Here is an 18238-nt window from a genome sequence, read left to right on the forward strand (position 1 = left end):
CTACACTTCCTCTGCCAACCTGGGGGGCAGTGGACTGACCTCATGCTTCCTTCTATGCATGTGAAGTCCAAGCTGCTTCTTTTCACCTGACAGGGGGGAGTTTCCCTAGCTGGACGTAGCGCGTGGAAGGAACACGTTATTCCTACCTGTTCATTTCCCCCCCCCCCCCCATCAGGCAGATTCACACTACGTTCCTGGGTGGGCACTCGGGACCACTTGGCAGATGTTGTGGTAGTGTGAATGTTCCCCAGAGTGGATCACCCAACCATTCCTGGGACACCATAGAGGTTGTCTCGGGACCGATTGAAGTGTACTCGGATACGGATCGATGCAATGTGAAAGCATTGAATACAATTGAATGAAGTGTACTCGGGTGCGGAAGAATCAAGGCCAATGTGAATCATCAAGGGACCAGGAAATCTATTATATTTGGGAACAGTTTCAATCAAATGCACTCAGTGTGAATCTGCCCTTAAACTAGGACGTTATGTGGACCTTGAGATCCACATAGAAATTGTGTGACTCTGTGGATCTCAGACAACATGTGGCAGTCATCTATGACTTATCTTATTTCTATGACATATGGCTTCACATTTTGCCAAGGTTTCAGTGATTGCTTCCAATATAGAATTAAAGTTAAATATTTGAAAAGGTATAAAACTTGAACTGTCTACTGGCAGTGTGTGTCCAGGGTTTGGCGTTGATTGGTCCATCAGTTTGTGAAATTTGCTCCAGACAGATAGATAGACAGACAGACAAACAGACACACACACACACACACACACGCACGCACGCATGCATGCACGCACGCACACGCACACGCACACACACACACACACCCCCTTGCCATAGTTTTTAGCCTCTTCCACTCGCTGTCCCTACCAGCAGATGGCATTGCAACATCATTATGCCATAGCTGCACAGGGTGGGACCTAAGAGGAATAGTGTTTATGAAAGGGACTTGTCAGGAACAACAAGACATTGATCGATAGAAATTCTGACTTTACGCATAGGCTCTGTGGGACATGTTATGATATTGATTACTCAGGTTCATGTTGAGGAATAATACGTATATTGTAAGCTTTAATTTACAATGGTACATCATTCCAGGGTTGAAATCTGCATTAAAGGTGGGTGTCTTTGTGACTTCCACCTAATATTCTATAGCTGACCTAATTTACATGCATTTGCATCAATTTAATATGTAGTCCTATAGGGAGGGAAACTTAACACATTTCAAAGGAAGTTGGTACAAATTGTTCAGTGCCATGTGCCAAGACTGGATAGAAAATCCTGTTTAGGGCATTTGAAATTCAAGGATGCAGCATATTGCAGCCATAACTAGCTTTTCAGATGAGTTTATTCAATGCATTATTGTTTTTAATCGGCCTTCATTTGTGATGAGAGATACAGACCATCTGGAGCATCTGCCAAGGAGCTGCCCATTGCAATGATCAGCTCAATAACAAAAGGGCAACAGGGGGCTTGCAATTTACAAGAACAAATATTACAGCCGTGTCCTTGAGTCAAGAATTAATCATCTATGGAATTGTACACTGAGTGCATTGTTATTTTCCAATTTAAAATGAGGCATTTGCTTTACAAAGTAGCATAATTAACATGCTTTGATTAACGCTCCCCAGCTCCTGTTCAAAGTCTCAGCTCACTCATTATGCTGAATTGTATAACATTTCTGTGCCTTTGAAGTGTTTCTTGTTAAATATATTATGTGAAATACATTACATTTTTATAGATCAAACCGGACCCTTTAATGTAGCTGCCTCTGGTAATGAAATGTCACTGAATGCCCCCTATACGCTGCACGACTGTCAAAGTCGTCACTCGTCAGATACCCTGTAGTTGTCAGATTGCTGTGCATGGTTCACACTACACAACTGCTTGGAATAGTCGTTGTGGTTTCTCAAACTGCATGAGTGATCACTACCGACAAGGGATCACACACACTAAGAGATTTCAACAGGACATGATATGGCAACACAGAGGTGCAATATTCTGTTTATTGCGACCGAAGGTCGCAGTTAACTATGGAATCGTGCGTTTTTCGTCACTCAAATCCCCATACATGGGGAGTTTTTCATCACTCAAAATCCCCATACATGGGGAAAGCCTCCATATATTGTGCCCACTGCCCAGGTCTCGTGAGTCGTGACATCACTATGACATCATCATCCCCATACATGGGGAAAGCCTCCATACATGTATATTGTGCCCAGGTCTCGTGACATACACTATGACATCATCAGGGATATTAAGCCCATGTTAAGGGATATTAAGACATTCCATATGTTGATCCATTCCTTGCCCATCCATCCTTCCTCTTAGATGTCTCCCTTTTGACTGATATCTGTCCATAAACTGTAGACGGGCCTGCCCCAAAGTTATTTGTGCAGCCACGCCTGGCAGCCGGCAAAAAACTAGAGTTCTCAACAACCGTAAATTAAGGCCTACCTGGGCCCTCATCAAACCCTGTACACTGCACTGCCACCCTTATATCTCCATATATGGAGCTGACCTGTTCTGACATTCCATATGTTGATCTGACCTCATCACACCCTGTACACTCAAGACACACACACACACATATATATATATATATATATATATATATATATATAATGATTCTTATTTAAATAATTATTGCAGCTCTATTAGGTCAATTAATTTGTCTCCCTTTGTTTGCATTATTATGACCATGTGGGTCAAGCGTAATGATTTGTTTAACTAATGAACTAAGTCAACCAACATACAGTAGTCCACAATGCAGGGAAGGGACTTAGTCGTTTCTTTGGTCGGTAATCATATCAATTATTCTAAAAGTATTTCAGTCATGGCGAACATTATGTAGGGCAGGTTACTACCATTCTGTAGGTGTCAATGTAAGAAATTATCCCCTCAGAATCTGGCAAACCCTGCAGGACAAGCGCAGGAAAAACGTTCCCAAATATTTGCACATGTGTAATTGTGGGTCACAGTATGCACCATCATGGTCTATGATTCCAGACAGTTTTAGACTCACTGCAATATCAACATTGCTAGCAATATTTATGATACCTACAGTAAATCAATAAAGGTCTATATATCTATAAATCTAAATTGTTTATACAATAAAAAAGAAACACCCATGTCCACCTGTCCTGTGCTCTCATTGGCTGTAGCACATCTTCTGTTCTCAGTGCTGGTCACAACACATTTCATACTGCATGATTTACAGTTACCGGCCAGATATTTGGTACCCCTATCTGCCTCAGATCGGGGCTTTGTTGGCAAGCGCCAAAAATGGCGGTGAATGGATTGGGAACTCCAGTATAAGTCAAGTCATAGGTTGTATTTGTACATGACATGCACAGGAAAAATCAGCATACTGCACAAGATTGCAGATGTGTACAAATTATGCAAAGTTATGTGGCGATAAGGACTACTTAAAATAGCTAGGCTACTAATCTGTAATCTGTACTGTGTCTCTGCTCTGTCTGGTGCTGGACTGCAACAACTTTCTGTTTCTTGAATCAACAAGAAAACAATTCCAATGTTTTTTGGCCATAGAATACAGTTTGGACTGTAGAATGTTGAATCAGCACATGACGGTCCTACAGTATATACATTGAACCCAAGTCAAGTGCAAAGGCATTTCCTTTCTCTTTATCTGATTGTATCTTTGTCTTTTTTTATCTGTTAGCTGATGGAAATTATCAATAGTTCAAGTTTGAATGAATTGTGCATCCAATCAATCAGGTGTTTTATACAGAATGTTTTATTTTATAGTATCAAAAGGCATTACTAACAATTACTGCTTTTTCAAAAGGTGTCTGGAAGCAATTCTAAGCCGACACCTGTAAAAATGTATATCAGATGAGGATATGAAGAACCTACAGTATAGCCAATTTGTCTTTATTGTTTAGTATTGTTTTCAGCCGCATCCACTTGTCCTTGCGGTGTCCCTTGAAATTCTCCTACACCCGAAGCTCAATTAGACAGACAACCCCTAAAGGCCCAGCTGGTTTAGGCATGGCCAATTAGCTTCCCAAGCGTTGTCAGAACTCCTTTGAACTGTAGCGTTGGCCTGTTGCATAGCCACTGATTGTGGCTGATGGTGCTGGCTGCAGTGGCAAGCTTTGGCAGTGTGACCCATTTTAGAGGCAAATCATAAGACCAGTAGAAAAGGGGAAAAAGAGTACTGTACTGGAATAATTTATAGCCTGAAGAACAACAGAAGGCGTTTTCAATATGTCTGGATCTTCAAGCACCACTAATGCTCTTGGGTTCATTGGTTGATGACGAGATAGATCATCACAGATATTGCGATATCCATGTAGAACAGGAGACATATTTCTCAATAGAATTATACTTGGCTCTTCAGAAGTATAAGACACCATATTTAGCTTTTCTTCACCTCGCTGGTACTGATTTCTGAGTGTTTCCAAAAACCTGACTGGGTCTTTCATGCCTGCGTGCATGTGATACAGATCATAATATATTATATTATGTACGACTAGGAGGTGCTTCTCTATTGAGAGGATAAATCTAGGGCTGCAACTATCGTCTATTTTCTTAGCGATTATTCTGTAAATCCATTTCGAATGTCACGCAAAAATTGAGGAAAATGTAAGAACTCAACGTCTTGCATTGCAAAGCGTTATGAGCTTATATATTGTGTATGATCTCTATTTAGGAAAAATTTAGCAGTGCAGAACGCCAAGATAAAATATTATATGCACACTTGTATTCTCATTCTATAATTAATATTTGTTAAATCTATTCGTGAGTCATCTGACTGAACTTGATTATTTCCAATTAACTGTTACACCCCTAGATTAATCCATACATAAGTGATTTGTCAGACTGATCTCACCCAAACCCGGTGAAATAGCACAGATTGGCAATTCCATACATACATGCCTAGAAAACACCGAAAAGTCCGTACATATTATACTACTCCTGTTTTGACCGCGACGGAGGCGTGGCTTTCACTAGTATTGTATATATATATTTTTTAAATTATTATTATATTTTACCGTGTTTGGGTTAGATCGGGTTTGACATTATTTACACCAACTCACATGCTTTAGTGCGCTCGGTGGTGCCTCTCGTGGCTCAAGTTTTGTAGAGAAGGCGCCCCTCCGTCATGGTCTATGGGGCGGATTTCAGTGTAATATGTACGGATTTGGGTTTTCTAGGCGTGTATGTATGGAAATGCCAAACCATGCCATTTCACGGTGTTTGGGTGAGGCCGGGTTGGATTTGTAGTCACTTGGAAATGTCCTTACTGTGCCTCCCAGGCAAGGGCCCAGAGATGCTGCTCGTAGGCCAGAAGCTGAATGACAATGAGTGGCACACGGTGAAGGTGGTGCGCCGCGGGAAGAATTTGCAGCTGTCAGTGGACAATGTGACCGTGGAAGGTAAGTGGAAAGCACCCTAAAAGCCTTGGCAAGGAAATGACATTTCGAAATGGCTTCAGATTTAGCGGAGAGGCTTTTATTGTCCAAACAAAACAGGCCAGTATAAATCCCCACACCACGGGTGCTCCTCCTGGCACTCTTCCCTCAGACCAAAAGAAAAAGGAAAAGAAATACCACAAATAACACTGTTCCCCTTTTCTGGCAAGAGTCCAATTTTTTGGTTTTCTTTGCCAGCTCATGTGGCATGCTAGTGTGGCATCATTTCAGCGTGTTGGTTTGTCACGCTACATACTGAGTCATTAGAGTTTGGGTCACAGAGATAAAGTCCTTGTATGTGCAAATACATAAGAAATAATATTCTCGGAGCATTAACCGAGATATATACTGAAAATGGTCCTTATCCAAAGCCCTTTACAATTACGTTACATTCACCCATTCCATTCACAGACACATTCACACAAAGTCAAGAGGCAACTATGCAAGACACAATACCAGGAAGAGCCAGGGATGGAACCAGGAACCTTCCTGTTCCTACTTCTTGTACCACCGCTGCCGTTGACAATGATGTGTGTATTCGCAGTTTAACATGTATTTATTCACACGTAGGTTTTATGACTGGTGCCCACACACGATTGGAGTTCAACAGCATTGAGACTGGTATCATGACAGAGAGGAGATTCATCTCTGTGGTACCTTCCAATTTCATTGGTCACCTGCAAGCCCTCGCCTTCAACGGGATGCCATATCTAGACCAGTGCAAGAATGGAGACATCTCGTTCTGTGAGCTGAATGCCCGTTTCGGCATGCGGAGCATTGTGGCCGATCCTGTGAGCTTCATCACCCAAGCTAGCTACCTCGCCTTCTCCACCTTGCAGGCCTACGCCTCCATGCACCTGTTTTTCCAGTTTAAGACCACCAGTACAGATGGGCTCATACTTTACAACTCTGGAGATGGCAGCGACTTCATAGTGGTGGAGCTAGTCAAAGGGTAAGTTGTATTGTGAGGTGGAAATCGATTTGAACTTGAAGTTTTTTTGCATAAAGAGTTTGGGCTCAAAGTGATATAGCAATAATGAAAAGCAAATTAATAATTTGTGCACAGATCCAAGAGATAGAGATGTATCTCTCTCTCTCTCTCTCTGTTTCTGTCTCTCTCTGTTTCTGTTTCTCTCTCAAAAAACGAAAGATGCACCAAAAGAAAAATCATTGTTGTAAGCAAATTAAAACTGAATTGATTGCCGAATCGAAATGTCAACCAAATGCCAAACTTGTGTCTGATCAGCTTAGATATACCCTTAAGCTACGTTTATTGTAGGATATTCCTTCAAATCTACTGAAACAACAGGACGTGGAGTAAGGCAGTGGAACTGGGCCAACTGGCCAAGTAAAGCACTGCATTGTATTCTGTCATAACAACGTAACATACAATGTGCTTATACAGAAAAGCCACTAGAAATTCTGGGCTCTATAACAACATGGCACAATGGATCACAATATTTCATCAAATCTAGTATCTAAATCTAAGGCTGATTCCAAAAAGCCACTGTCTAAATCCTTGCAGTTTTCTGACGTTGCTAATGTTGCTATAAATCCTATACAACTGAACAACATCTAAAATGACACAAATGCTGTCCCGGATTGAAGTGGTAAGTAGTAGTATAGTATATTATTACTTTAGATAACGATTATCTCCATTACTTGGTACTGCCATATATTAAAAAGAAAAACATCATAAATGTTTTGTTTATCATAAATAAATAGTTGATATGAATCAGAGAGTGAAAGTGGCCAGAGTGGAAGCAACAGTGATAAACAGTTAGTGCCATAGAGGTCCATTATTATTCTTCCTATGACTCAAACCTATGTGTTCACTATTAATGACTTATTCAGTGTGCTGCATATTAAGAACAACAAATGTTCAAATTGATTTACTGCCCCTGGCAATTGAACCAATTAATGTGTTTGCAATAAATGTTCTACAAAATATCAACAGCCATCAAATGCTGCTAAAAACAGTGCAATGCAATTCATTTTATAAGATAGAACAAAAAGGATTCAGCCAGCCCCATTGTTCTAAAATTAAAGCGTTTGGAACTATACAGTAGTGTTGGAAACTATTAGTGGAAAGTGTTAATCCTGCATTCTTCTTGTTCTTGTTATCTCTGAGCACACCTAAACAAATTACAAATCAACTCAGATTGTTTTTGGCAATAAATAACTTAATGAAAATATAAACAAATATTAATATTATTTGTTTACAATAGAAGTATATGGGAGTGTCTTAACTCTTTTTTTCTCAATACAGTAGTTGTGCTTCTTGCTATATAACAAGAAATTACTTTCTGTTTTAAATCTCCTGATTCTACTTTGTTTGGCTACCCATGAGTTTTTACTACGCCCTATATGTCAATGGCAAGACAAGTGGCCACTGACCCTGTATTTGTAAAGATTTTGCATCTTTTATTTACAACAATATAGGCTGATTTTCTCTTTGTAATTTGTTGCGTTGTTTAATTTAATTTAGCCAATTATGGGTATAGTTGCTTTTGTTTTTCATTTAAATTTGTTTTAACGTTGACCTCTGAGTGGCATTTACTTTACAAGCTCTTTTCTCCACCGCAATCATCACTTGAAATCTGCAAAGCTCAGCCCCCAGGTTCTGTTGTTACACAGAATGTTCTTGCAGAATTGTAGATGCAGTCATTCTGCCAGGGGTTTTTTGTCCCTTGTTTTGTAATTACTCTTTAGTAAAGGTCCCCACAGACTTCATTGCCATACAATAAAATCAGTTGAATTGAGGATTCAAATATTTTAAGCCAAATTGTTATGTGGGATAGAATTCAGAAATGTCTTTTCTAAGTGCATAATAGCCTCGCCGTGCTTCTTTCTGTAAATGATGTGATTGCTATGTTAAAGCTCCCTGATGAGTTTATAGTCAATCCTAGATTAGTAATATAGATAAGTATAGCTATGATTCGATGTTTTCTCCTAGAGTGAAATGGTAATGGTTTCCCTGAGATCTCTCTCACTTCCTCTCTCGCCTTCCCTCTCACACAGCTATGTTGTGTCAATAATGAAACAATAATTAAAATAAAATAAAAATAATTATTCCTTGCAATTTGGTTTCAGAGAGAAAGCGTTTTGAGCTAGAGGAAGCAGGCGCAAAAGACAAGAGTTACCCACGACGTGTTTAATCCACAGTCAAACTTTCTCCAAGGTTTCAACCACATAATAAGCACTGAGTCAGCAGGCGGGCACTGCATTGCTCTGAGTCTGACACAGCTCCCAAACCTCCTGCAGACAAGAGAGACTACAGGAGCTGCTCTCAGCTCTGCCTCTCTTTCTTTTTGTTTTTGTTTTCATCATAAGATGCTTTCTCACAGACATTACTACATTTTGATTTTCAAAATGAAAATAAAAAAGATGAAAGATGGGCAAAAACCAAAGTCAAAACATATTGCTATTTCACTTTTCATGCAGAAACTCAATTAGTATAAAGCAGTAGTTCTCAACCAGTTCTCAACCAGTGTTCTCAACCAGTGTTCTCAACCAGTGGTCCGGGGACCACCGGTCCAGGTGGTCCCGACCCCAGCTAAATGAAGGAGAGTTGGTAACCAAATGGACCCTTATAGATCTTTTTTGTTAAACGTCTGTATTAGTTAATATACAAGAAGTCTACACAATTGTGACTGGAGCTGACAAAAAGGGACTCATTTCGGGTAGTTTTTCTGTTTATTACACATTATTAAAGTAGCCTACTTAATGTAAGCTTTCATGTGATGTATCATTCAATCAAATTGGAAAATATATGAAGGAGATATTACAATTTTAAACAGGTTGCACCAAAATACCCAAAGCTGAGAAAAGGCCCTGAGAATGTCGAAGAATTCTTATTTTGATCAATGTCTGCCTGTTATCTCTCCTAATGGTACCAACATCAATACAGCATGGAAATGTGGACATATTCTTTCGTTTTGGGTCTATGAGTCTAAAATTTCTAAATGTCATGAAATGGTGGTCCGTGGCTCAAATGCCAAATAAATAATGGGCCTTGATGTGAAAAGGGTTGAAAACCACTGTTATAAAGGAAAGAGAATATACTTCAAAATAAGCAAAAATGTAGCATGTTTGTGTACTAATGTAAGGATACTTGTGTGTAGAAATAGCATTATACATTAGTCTAAAATACTGCTCAAGTCCTAATTTGTAATAAATCCATGAATTGTAATGGTTTTGTTGCAGGTACATTCATTATGTCTTCGACTTGGGTAACGGACCGTCACTAATGAAGGGGAACTCTGACAAGCCCCTTAATGACAACCAGTGGCACAATGTGGTGGTTTCACGTGACAACAACAATGTACACATCCTTAAGATTGACTCCCGGACTGTCACCCAACATGCCAACGGAGCCCGCAACCTAGACCTGAAAGGTACTCTAAAATAGTTGCTCTAAATCATTATATTTTACAGTAGCTGTCTGTCTGTCTGTCTGTCTGCCTGTCTGTCTGTCTGTCTGTCTGTCTGTCTGTCTGTCTGTCTGTCTTTCTGCCTGTCTGTCTGTCTGTCTGTCTGTCTGTCTGTCTGTCCAACCGGTAACAAATTAAAGGAATTACTGAGTGCTGAGTGGAATTAACATGCGCTATGGCATGTGGCCCAACTTCAGTCACGGAGACTGCTAATGAATGGTTCAATAGGAAATGGGAAATACTTCAGTAAATGCGTTTGGAAATTGTAGCCGTAAGTGCACATTTGATGTGAGCATTAGTGTGATATGTAAGGAAAAACAGAAGAGCAACTCTTCCTTTGGTCAATGCAGGACATGATCAGACTGTCAGCAAGAGTGACGAGTCCAGTCTTTCAACAACTACATAGAGAGGGATAGTACTTGACCCTCAAATGCACATTTGAGAGTTCGGTGGTGCAAAAACCATAGAGGCACTGGCCTACAGAGATGTGTAAAAAAGTGATAGTCCAATGATGAGTCATCCTTCAGACAGTGTAGGCCCAGTACAGACCTGAATGCTTGACCCTGACATTGACTGTTACGCATCTTTTACGCTGTGGGGGAGCCAATTGTCCGAGCACACTGCAAATCAATGCAAAGTCCCTGGCAAAGAGTGATCACCTTTGATGAAACTGTTCCAACGTGATGGGAGTGCGGTCCAGTGCATAAGATGAGAAAATGAAGTGAAATCAGCCTCCAACGGCTTCTGACATACATACTAGGGGTTGGCCCTTGCATCCAGCAGCCCAACCCAGTAGTCACTTTGAATGGCACCGCATGAAGCCACGGGTGAACGTATATGTACTGTACAGTAGAGCCCTGCAACGGGAGCGGGCTCCCGCGAGACCCAACTCAAAATGTTGCGGCGCGGGCGGTATTTAAATACCTGCGGGAGGCTTAGAGTATATATACAAAACTCTATGGCGGGAGGGCGCGGGCGGTCAATATAAAATATGCGGGGACCGCAAAATCCCGCATCTTCCCGCAATTACACCGGATGGAAAACCTCACCTGACCCCGCAGCATAAATCAATAGTCGCGCGCAGCCACGCACAGTCGCACACACACATTTGAAAAATGGCGGAACAGCAGCAACAACAAAGCAAGAAGGAGACCACAAATGACGTTGAGAAGAAGCTCAAAGCAGAAGAGTATAAATTGAAAGAAAGGAAAGGAAAGGAGCCAAGTCTGACATAATTATGGTCACGTTTCTCCGTTGTTACAGACACAAATGGAAACGAACTGGAGTTTGCTAGTTAATTGCAGCAAATGCGAAAAAGTGTTGAACTACAGCAGCCACAAATCTGGTACGTCTGGATTAAGGAGGCATACCTGTGTAACTCTTCCCGGCCAAACAAAGCTGGTCTTGAAACAACATGTTCTTCCCGCAGCGGCTAAACATGATGCTACCCAGCAATGTGTTACACTGTGTTGCAAAGTTCTGCAATGGATACGTCTGCAAATGTGCAAATACGATTCTGATCTTGAGACAGTACACCTTATATATTAATTATTATGTCTGAAAAACTTATGTCTGAAAAAATATGTCTGAAAAACGAATGTAAACCAACATTTTTTGTTCTATTTCTTTTTCCTTTTCTGTTTTTAGTATTATTTCAACGGTGATATTTTATCATAGATTATTTATTTATTTTATTATGTAAAAAGGTGGGCAAAATAAGCTTCATGCTTCAGCCCGGCTAAAATAGTCAATATGTTGACTAAACAATTGGTTTTTAAATGACCGAAATAAAGATTCAAACTCAAACAGTGATGATTATACTGCTCCTTATTGTCTCCACAGGGGAGCTGTACGTAGGTGGTGTTGGTAAGGGCATGTACAACAGTCTGCCCAGACTGATCGCGTCCAGAGAGGGATACCAGGGTTGCCTGGCATCTGTTGACATGAACGGGAGGCTCCCAGACCTGCTGGCCGATGCCCTACACAAGGTGGGGCAGGTGGAGCGTGGCTGTGGAGGTGAGACGGGGTCCAGTTCTGGGGGGAGGGTGTTGAACAACAATCTATCGGGAAGGGGTGGAGGGTACGCATTTTCATAATGTGGTTTCTATTAGGGCTGCATGATTATGGAAGGCAAAATGTATGATCATGGTCGGTTAACTGTATTGTCAGGGTTATTAATCATAGTTAATAGTCTATTTACTTTACTGTTAGTATCTTTTATTATTATTATTATACTACAGAAGACATTCTAAGTGAAATGAAATATTCCTTAGTGCTGATGTATCCGTAAAAAAAATATTACATGTTGAAACTATAACTGAATTATGTGATTGATTCATTCTGCAGGCCTTGTTTCTCATGTGTATTGTTTAGTGCACCCACCATCTGGCTATTTTTCAATTTGCTTTCACCAGCTCTATTTTTATAAAGTGTTACGCCAGGGCTCCACTGGGCGCGTCTGCGTCGCGTCAGCGTCACCGTCACAGAATGTTCCCTTTTTAATCAATGAAGGGTGGCTCCACTGCCCGCGTTGTGCGTGCGTGCCGCGTGCGTGCGTGTGTCACCATTAAAATTGAACCGGTTCGTTTTTTGACGCACGTGTCGGAGACGCAACGCGCCCAAACGCGCCCTGTGGAGCCCTGGCGTTACTTCCACTGCTCATACTGTATAAATACCTACACTGTGCAGGTGTGTAGCTCAGGGCTGGATCTACTTTGAATGCTGCCGCCGCCTCCTCCTTGCCACTCTTCACCTGCTCCTCTTTCCTGCACCACCTATTTTTCACTCCTCCTCTCCTACTCCTTCAGGCCCCAGCACCACCTGCACAGAGGACTCTTGCCACCACCAGGGAGTGTGTCTTCAGCTGTGGGAGGGCTTCTCCTGTGACTGCACCATGACCACCTATGGAGGTCCATTCTGCAATGACCGTGAGTACACTGCGTCGTTTTATGTTGACTGCAGCAGCAGAATTGTTATTTGGTTTGATTTTATCTTCATGGTTTCATTTAAGCCTCCCGTTGAGTTGCTGCTTTGGTTGATCAGTTGGTTAGGTGATTTTGTTTTTGGTTTGTTGATCAGCTGATTAAACGATTTCTTGGTTGGACAGTTGGTTGTTTATGTACAGTACATAGTTGATTGCTTTATTGTCATCTGAAACTACACAATTCAAAAACGGTATAGAAGAAGTGTGTAGACATGCAAGATACTGTCACTTTCTGTCAATCTCTGTGAAGAGACTGTAATTATTTTTAAATTATTATTATTATTATAGGAAGTGGATATTCCACTACTACTTATCTTAGTATTGTTATCAGTGCGAAAGCTACAGAACACACAGTATAGCAGGCACAATACGAAGTCTCTGACAGCATGGATATATGGTTTGGGAGCTGCATCTACCAAAAGGGCAACCTGAGGCTGCCAAGAGGGCCGGCCGCCCTTTCCTACATGACTGAGAGTAAAAAAATAAGGAAAATGGAAACCCACGTATAGTAAGTTCTATTTTTCGCTGCATAGAAATTGACAAGGCTACCAAACTCAAATCCTCGCTCAATCATATACCCTAATCACATAAGAGCTGAATTTTAACAACAAATGGTTGGTACGCAGGACTGTTGACTCTAATGCTCTATTTTGCTCAATGTTTTGCCACTCAGTCTAGATGTCCCGGTGGTAAAGTGATGCATGTGCATAGTACGACTAGAACTAACAATCATGCACCATAAACTGAACTAGTCAAGGATTTGGATTTAGGTAATATTATTCATTCAATTTGCAACGATAAATTCCAGAAAGACAAACTTCATCATGTGAGACGCAACCATTACGCTGTGATGCTCTGTTGTGTGATGCGTCGGCTATTGAAATATACTATGAGGGATGGTGCAATCTACCATGTTTCCTGATGGTTTGATTCAAATTGATTGTCTTCACAGGCCAGGTGGCAAAGGCTATGTTTTTTGCCTCTTACTCTATAAAGAAGCTCTCTTCTGTCCATAGGGAGTGCAACAAATGCAAAAAGCTGAAGCATTTGTCATAGAGCATTTGTCCCCCACAGCTTACTTGTGTCTTTACGGCTGCATCTCACAAATAAGGCCTCATTTATACTTGGTTGTACGCTGGTGTCGCTCACCAAAAATAACAGATCTGCAAGTATAAATCATGCCTAACACAGCCCTAGTTAGGCCACCTATTCTGGTAAAGACCTGCCTTGTGTTTTATGAGTGTTCAGTAGCCACAATACTCTCTATTTTCATTGTGCAGCTAAGGTGACTTGATCATTGTGCAACCAATTTTGTTGCAGATCTGTTCAGAAATAATTAAACAATTTGTTAATGCCCATATCCTAATAATAATAATTGGATGTTTAATACTGTATTATGCAGAGTAGGGCCATTAGGCTAATATCCACAATCAATGGGAATGGGAAAAAAACGAAATAAGCAAAAGTCACATATTCTCAGGAATTTGGGGCATTTGGCACTTTAAACACATTTTGTTGATGGAGTCCGAGTAGCTCTAGAGTCTAAAAACCCTCGAGAGACAGCCAGCAAAAAGATCTCTCTGAATGTTTGATTACATACTGTAGATTAGTATTGGGGAGTAATTAATTACATGTGACTCAGCCATTAGTGACACTACATTTTGCAGTGGCACATTGCAGAGCAGCTGAGCCATGGAGGCTCACCCACTTAGTGTGCATACCACATAGGCAGAGCTCTGCTACCGTCGTTGTGGCTTTGAATCTAGCTCATGGCCCTGTTTTCCCATGTCTACCACTTTCGCCAACCTCCAATCTCTCTCTCCTCTGTCTGTCTCCTGCTATGCTATCAACAACCGGAAAATAATCTTTTAAAAATATATATCACTCTCTCCCTCCCTTTTCTGCTGTATGACTGCAGCATTTTCCGCTTGACAAACATCAGCTTTGAAAGGAAGGCTCACTCTGAGAATGTATACAGTAACACAGAGGGGAAGGGATGACATTTCAACAGCGTTATCTCACTGCTTTCAGTGCAAAGTTGACGTTGCTGCAACATCACCCAGGCTGTCATTTTCTTATCATTGATACTGTATCAAAGCTATTATTTTACTTCCAGCAGCTGTTCCTTTATGACATGCCTTTCCAAATGCAGGTTTATTTAGAAGATCTAGGGCTCCATTTTCGTCGCCGCCGTTACCCGCGACGCGGCCCGCAAGTCAGCCGCTGCCCGGAAATTACGAGTATATACTGTAGGAGCTTGCTCTGTCCCTTAATGGTATTTTGGTCCAGCTTCACCCGATATCTATTATGCCGAAACCGGTATTTGCGCCTAGAGGTGGGGTCATGGGTGTGTTGGCACGCTTTCCCCTAAATTGCAATTTTGGTCACACACATTTGGGAAGGCATATAGCAAATGAAAGCCGAATTTCGTTGTTTACAAAGTACTTTGAAATTTAAAAAATGAGCGAGATCTGAGCGAGTTGTGACTCAATGAAAAGGGGGGTTGGGGGGGGGGGGGGGGGGTGCAGCACAAGTGAGACATCACTCTTCCATGGGCTATAGACCGTAAGGCTATGAAGCAATATAGCACTGGGCACACCTATGCATAATGTAACGGGTAAGGGAGGTGTTTTAGGGATTTAGACAGGTAACCAAAATACCAACTTTAGTGGGGGAACACCACTTCCCCACTGCTAAATCCCAAAATAGTGTATTTAGAATGCTCGAACGAAAATGGAGCCCCTACTGTATGGCGCAAGGTGGTGCATGGTCCAAAATGACTCCTATTTTGCTAGTTAGAGAGTCGATAACGTGGGCAAATGTTGTATTAACCACTTAAACTCTCTATAGGGCATAGCAGTTCCACCCATCCAGAGTCTTTTAATTTTTCCCATAGAGATTTCCATTTTTTTTTAGTTTAAGCCTAAAATCAAGCCAACCAGGCTCCTGGTGAATCATGACCATAAAACAGGCAAATAACAGGCAAATAAGCAGCAACTCTACTTGCAGTCTCTCTCACGTGACTGAAATACTCACCCTATCTCTAAGGGAGATAACGGCCACCCGTCGGAGAAAACCCATTTTGGCCACCTGTATTCGCAACTATATTCTTTCGGTCATGACCCACACTTCATGACCATAGGTGAGAGTAGGAACAAAGATGAACAAGACCCTGAGATACTTAAACTAATTTACTTGGGGTAATGTCTCATTCCCTACTTGGACTGCACAATCCATCGGTTTCCTGCTGAGAACCATGGCCACAAATACTCCCAGGCCTTCTCCAGGAGTAAGAGTATAGATCTGATCAGTTGTTCCGCGGCCAGGACGGAATCCACATTGCTCCTCTTGAATCTGAGGTTCGACTATCTGGCCGGACCCTCCTTTCCAGTCCCTTGGCGTAAACTTTCCCAGGGATGCTGAGTAGTGATTCCTCTGTAATTGGCACACACCCTCTGATCCCCCTTTTTAAAAAGGGGACCAGCATCCCGGTCTGCCACTCCTCGGCACTGTCTCAGACTTCCACACAATGTTTAAAAGATATATTATCATTATTATTATGCTGTAAAGTATAACAGTACATACTGTACATAAAACATCACAATACATACTGTATACTGTCAAACAGTATAAAACATAATATGGTGCTCTAGAAACCTTCCTCGGAGGAATCTTTCTCCATTCAAGCTTTCTTATTGTAGAAAGGTGAGTCATCAAAATAGAAATAAACAGGGTAAACATAGACCTAATATACTGTACATGTAGGCCAGTCTGCAGTGGTGAGTCCTCAGTACCAGGTGGTTCTGTACGTTACAGTTTAGGCTTGTTGTGCTGATACACTTCTTCCGGAGTAACTTTCAACAAGTGAGGAGAAGTTTCTACATTCTATTACAAACCACCTAGTTTATTATAATATATGAATATGAGGGTCAGAGCTACAATGTATAGGGTAGACTATAAGAATGTTAGGATAGGGGAAAGAAATATGTTGATGGATAATTCGTTTTTGAGTAAATTATCCTAAACTCTCTGAGGAAACATTTAGCCTTTTTGCCACTACAGGGCAGTGCCAAGCCATGCTGTGTTGTGAAAGTCACAATAATCTGGGCACACATTATAACTACTAGTATTTCACACAAGTAGCCTACTCAAGTAGGCTTAATAAATCCCATTTTGGGATTTGTGCACTAAACACTCAAACACCAACTTTATACACTTGATGCAGATCTAATATGTAGGCCATCACATTCAAAATGGTGCCGGTAGGCCTACCGTGACGTCAGCCTTGCATTCCCTATTGGAAAATTCGTCATTTAGTCACACAGCACAGACATTCATGCCGTATAAGTTCGCCTTTAGACGGCTATCATATAACAGCTGTCTGCGGCATTGAGTTACTATAGCAACACTGCAATGAACACAACCCAACGTTCCCAGATTGTAATGTTATTGTTTGTTATTTGTTTATTATTGTAAGAGTGTTTCATACGTACCTTTCTCTTGATCAGGTCACTCTTGGATAAGATATTTTAATCTCTCTCAATGAGTATTACTTACTTACTACTTAAAATAAAGGATATGATATGATGATGGACTACTCTGCCGTGCTCAGCTCCTCGCAGCCCTGAAAAGCCCTGCATGGCCATTGGCCAACATGGCCCCGGCACTTGATAATGGAAATGAGGTTATAGAGGGCTGAGCCCTCATTTTCAATGGTGCCAGAATGACAAAGTTTACACACAATAATAACTGCAGAAAACAAAAACTGTTGCAGTGAGAATGACAAATTATCACATGATACCGTACTGTACAACACAAATCAGCAAGCAATATTTAAAATCATAGATTTAAACTGTCCCAAGGATATAAGCGAGTCCAATCTGAGTAGCAATTGAAGAATATTCCATGTTTGAGGGTCATTAACCGTTTGACCGTCGGCAATGACACTTTGATACACATATGCGTCTCCTCATGCCAAACAACTTTCAAGTTCTGACTTTTGACCTCTAGATCACCCGCCATTTTGAATTATATGAAAAACAGTTATAATGTATCTCTCTTCTACATGTGAAAAAAAGTTTTTATGAGCCAATGAAAATTGCTGGTTTGTGAGAATTCTTCTTCTGCCTCTAATACCTACATGCAGCGTCATTTGCTTATGGCACTTTACAGTATGGTTGAGGGTCATGCCAAATAGCACTGAAAGCGTACAAAGAGAAGTTTGTACGTGAAAACACACTGTAGTAATGGATAAAGACATCCCCAAAACCAGGACAGTTGTTACCGAAAATACTGAATGATGTTAATGTTTAGAATGAGTCACTGGTTCAAATCCGGGTAGCGACGACTCATCCTGGGATTCTTATTTG

At 41.1% G+C, this 18238-nt stretch overlaps 1 protein-coding gene across 1 annotated transcript in view; it reads left to right on the top strand.

The window, feature by feature from the left end:
• nrxn2a (neurexin 2a) overlaps positions 1 to 18238 on the top strand; it is a 108248-nt gene that overhangs the window by 11812 nt on the left and 78198 nt on the right. Inside the window, exons 3-7 of the mRNA XM_080780676.1 lie at positions 5298 to 5417; positions 6024 to 6405; positions 9660 to 9850; positions 11729 to 11917; positions 12694 to 12813. Of these exons, the coding sequence (XP_080636802.1) occupies positions 5298 to 5417; positions 6024 to 6405; positions 9660 to 9850; positions 11729 to 11917; positions 12694 to 12813 (1002 nt within the window). The remainder of the gene's footprint in view (positions 1 to 5297; positions 5418 to 6023; positions 6406 to 9659; positions 9851 to 11728; positions 11918 to 12693; positions 12814 to 18238) is intronic.

This window comes from Protomyctophum bolini (assembly GCF_963924005.1).
Source record: "Protomyctophum bolini genome assembly, chromosome: 13".
NCBI lineage: Eukaryota > Metazoa > Chordata > Actinopteri > Myctophiformes > Myctophidae > Protomyctophum > Protomyctophum bolini.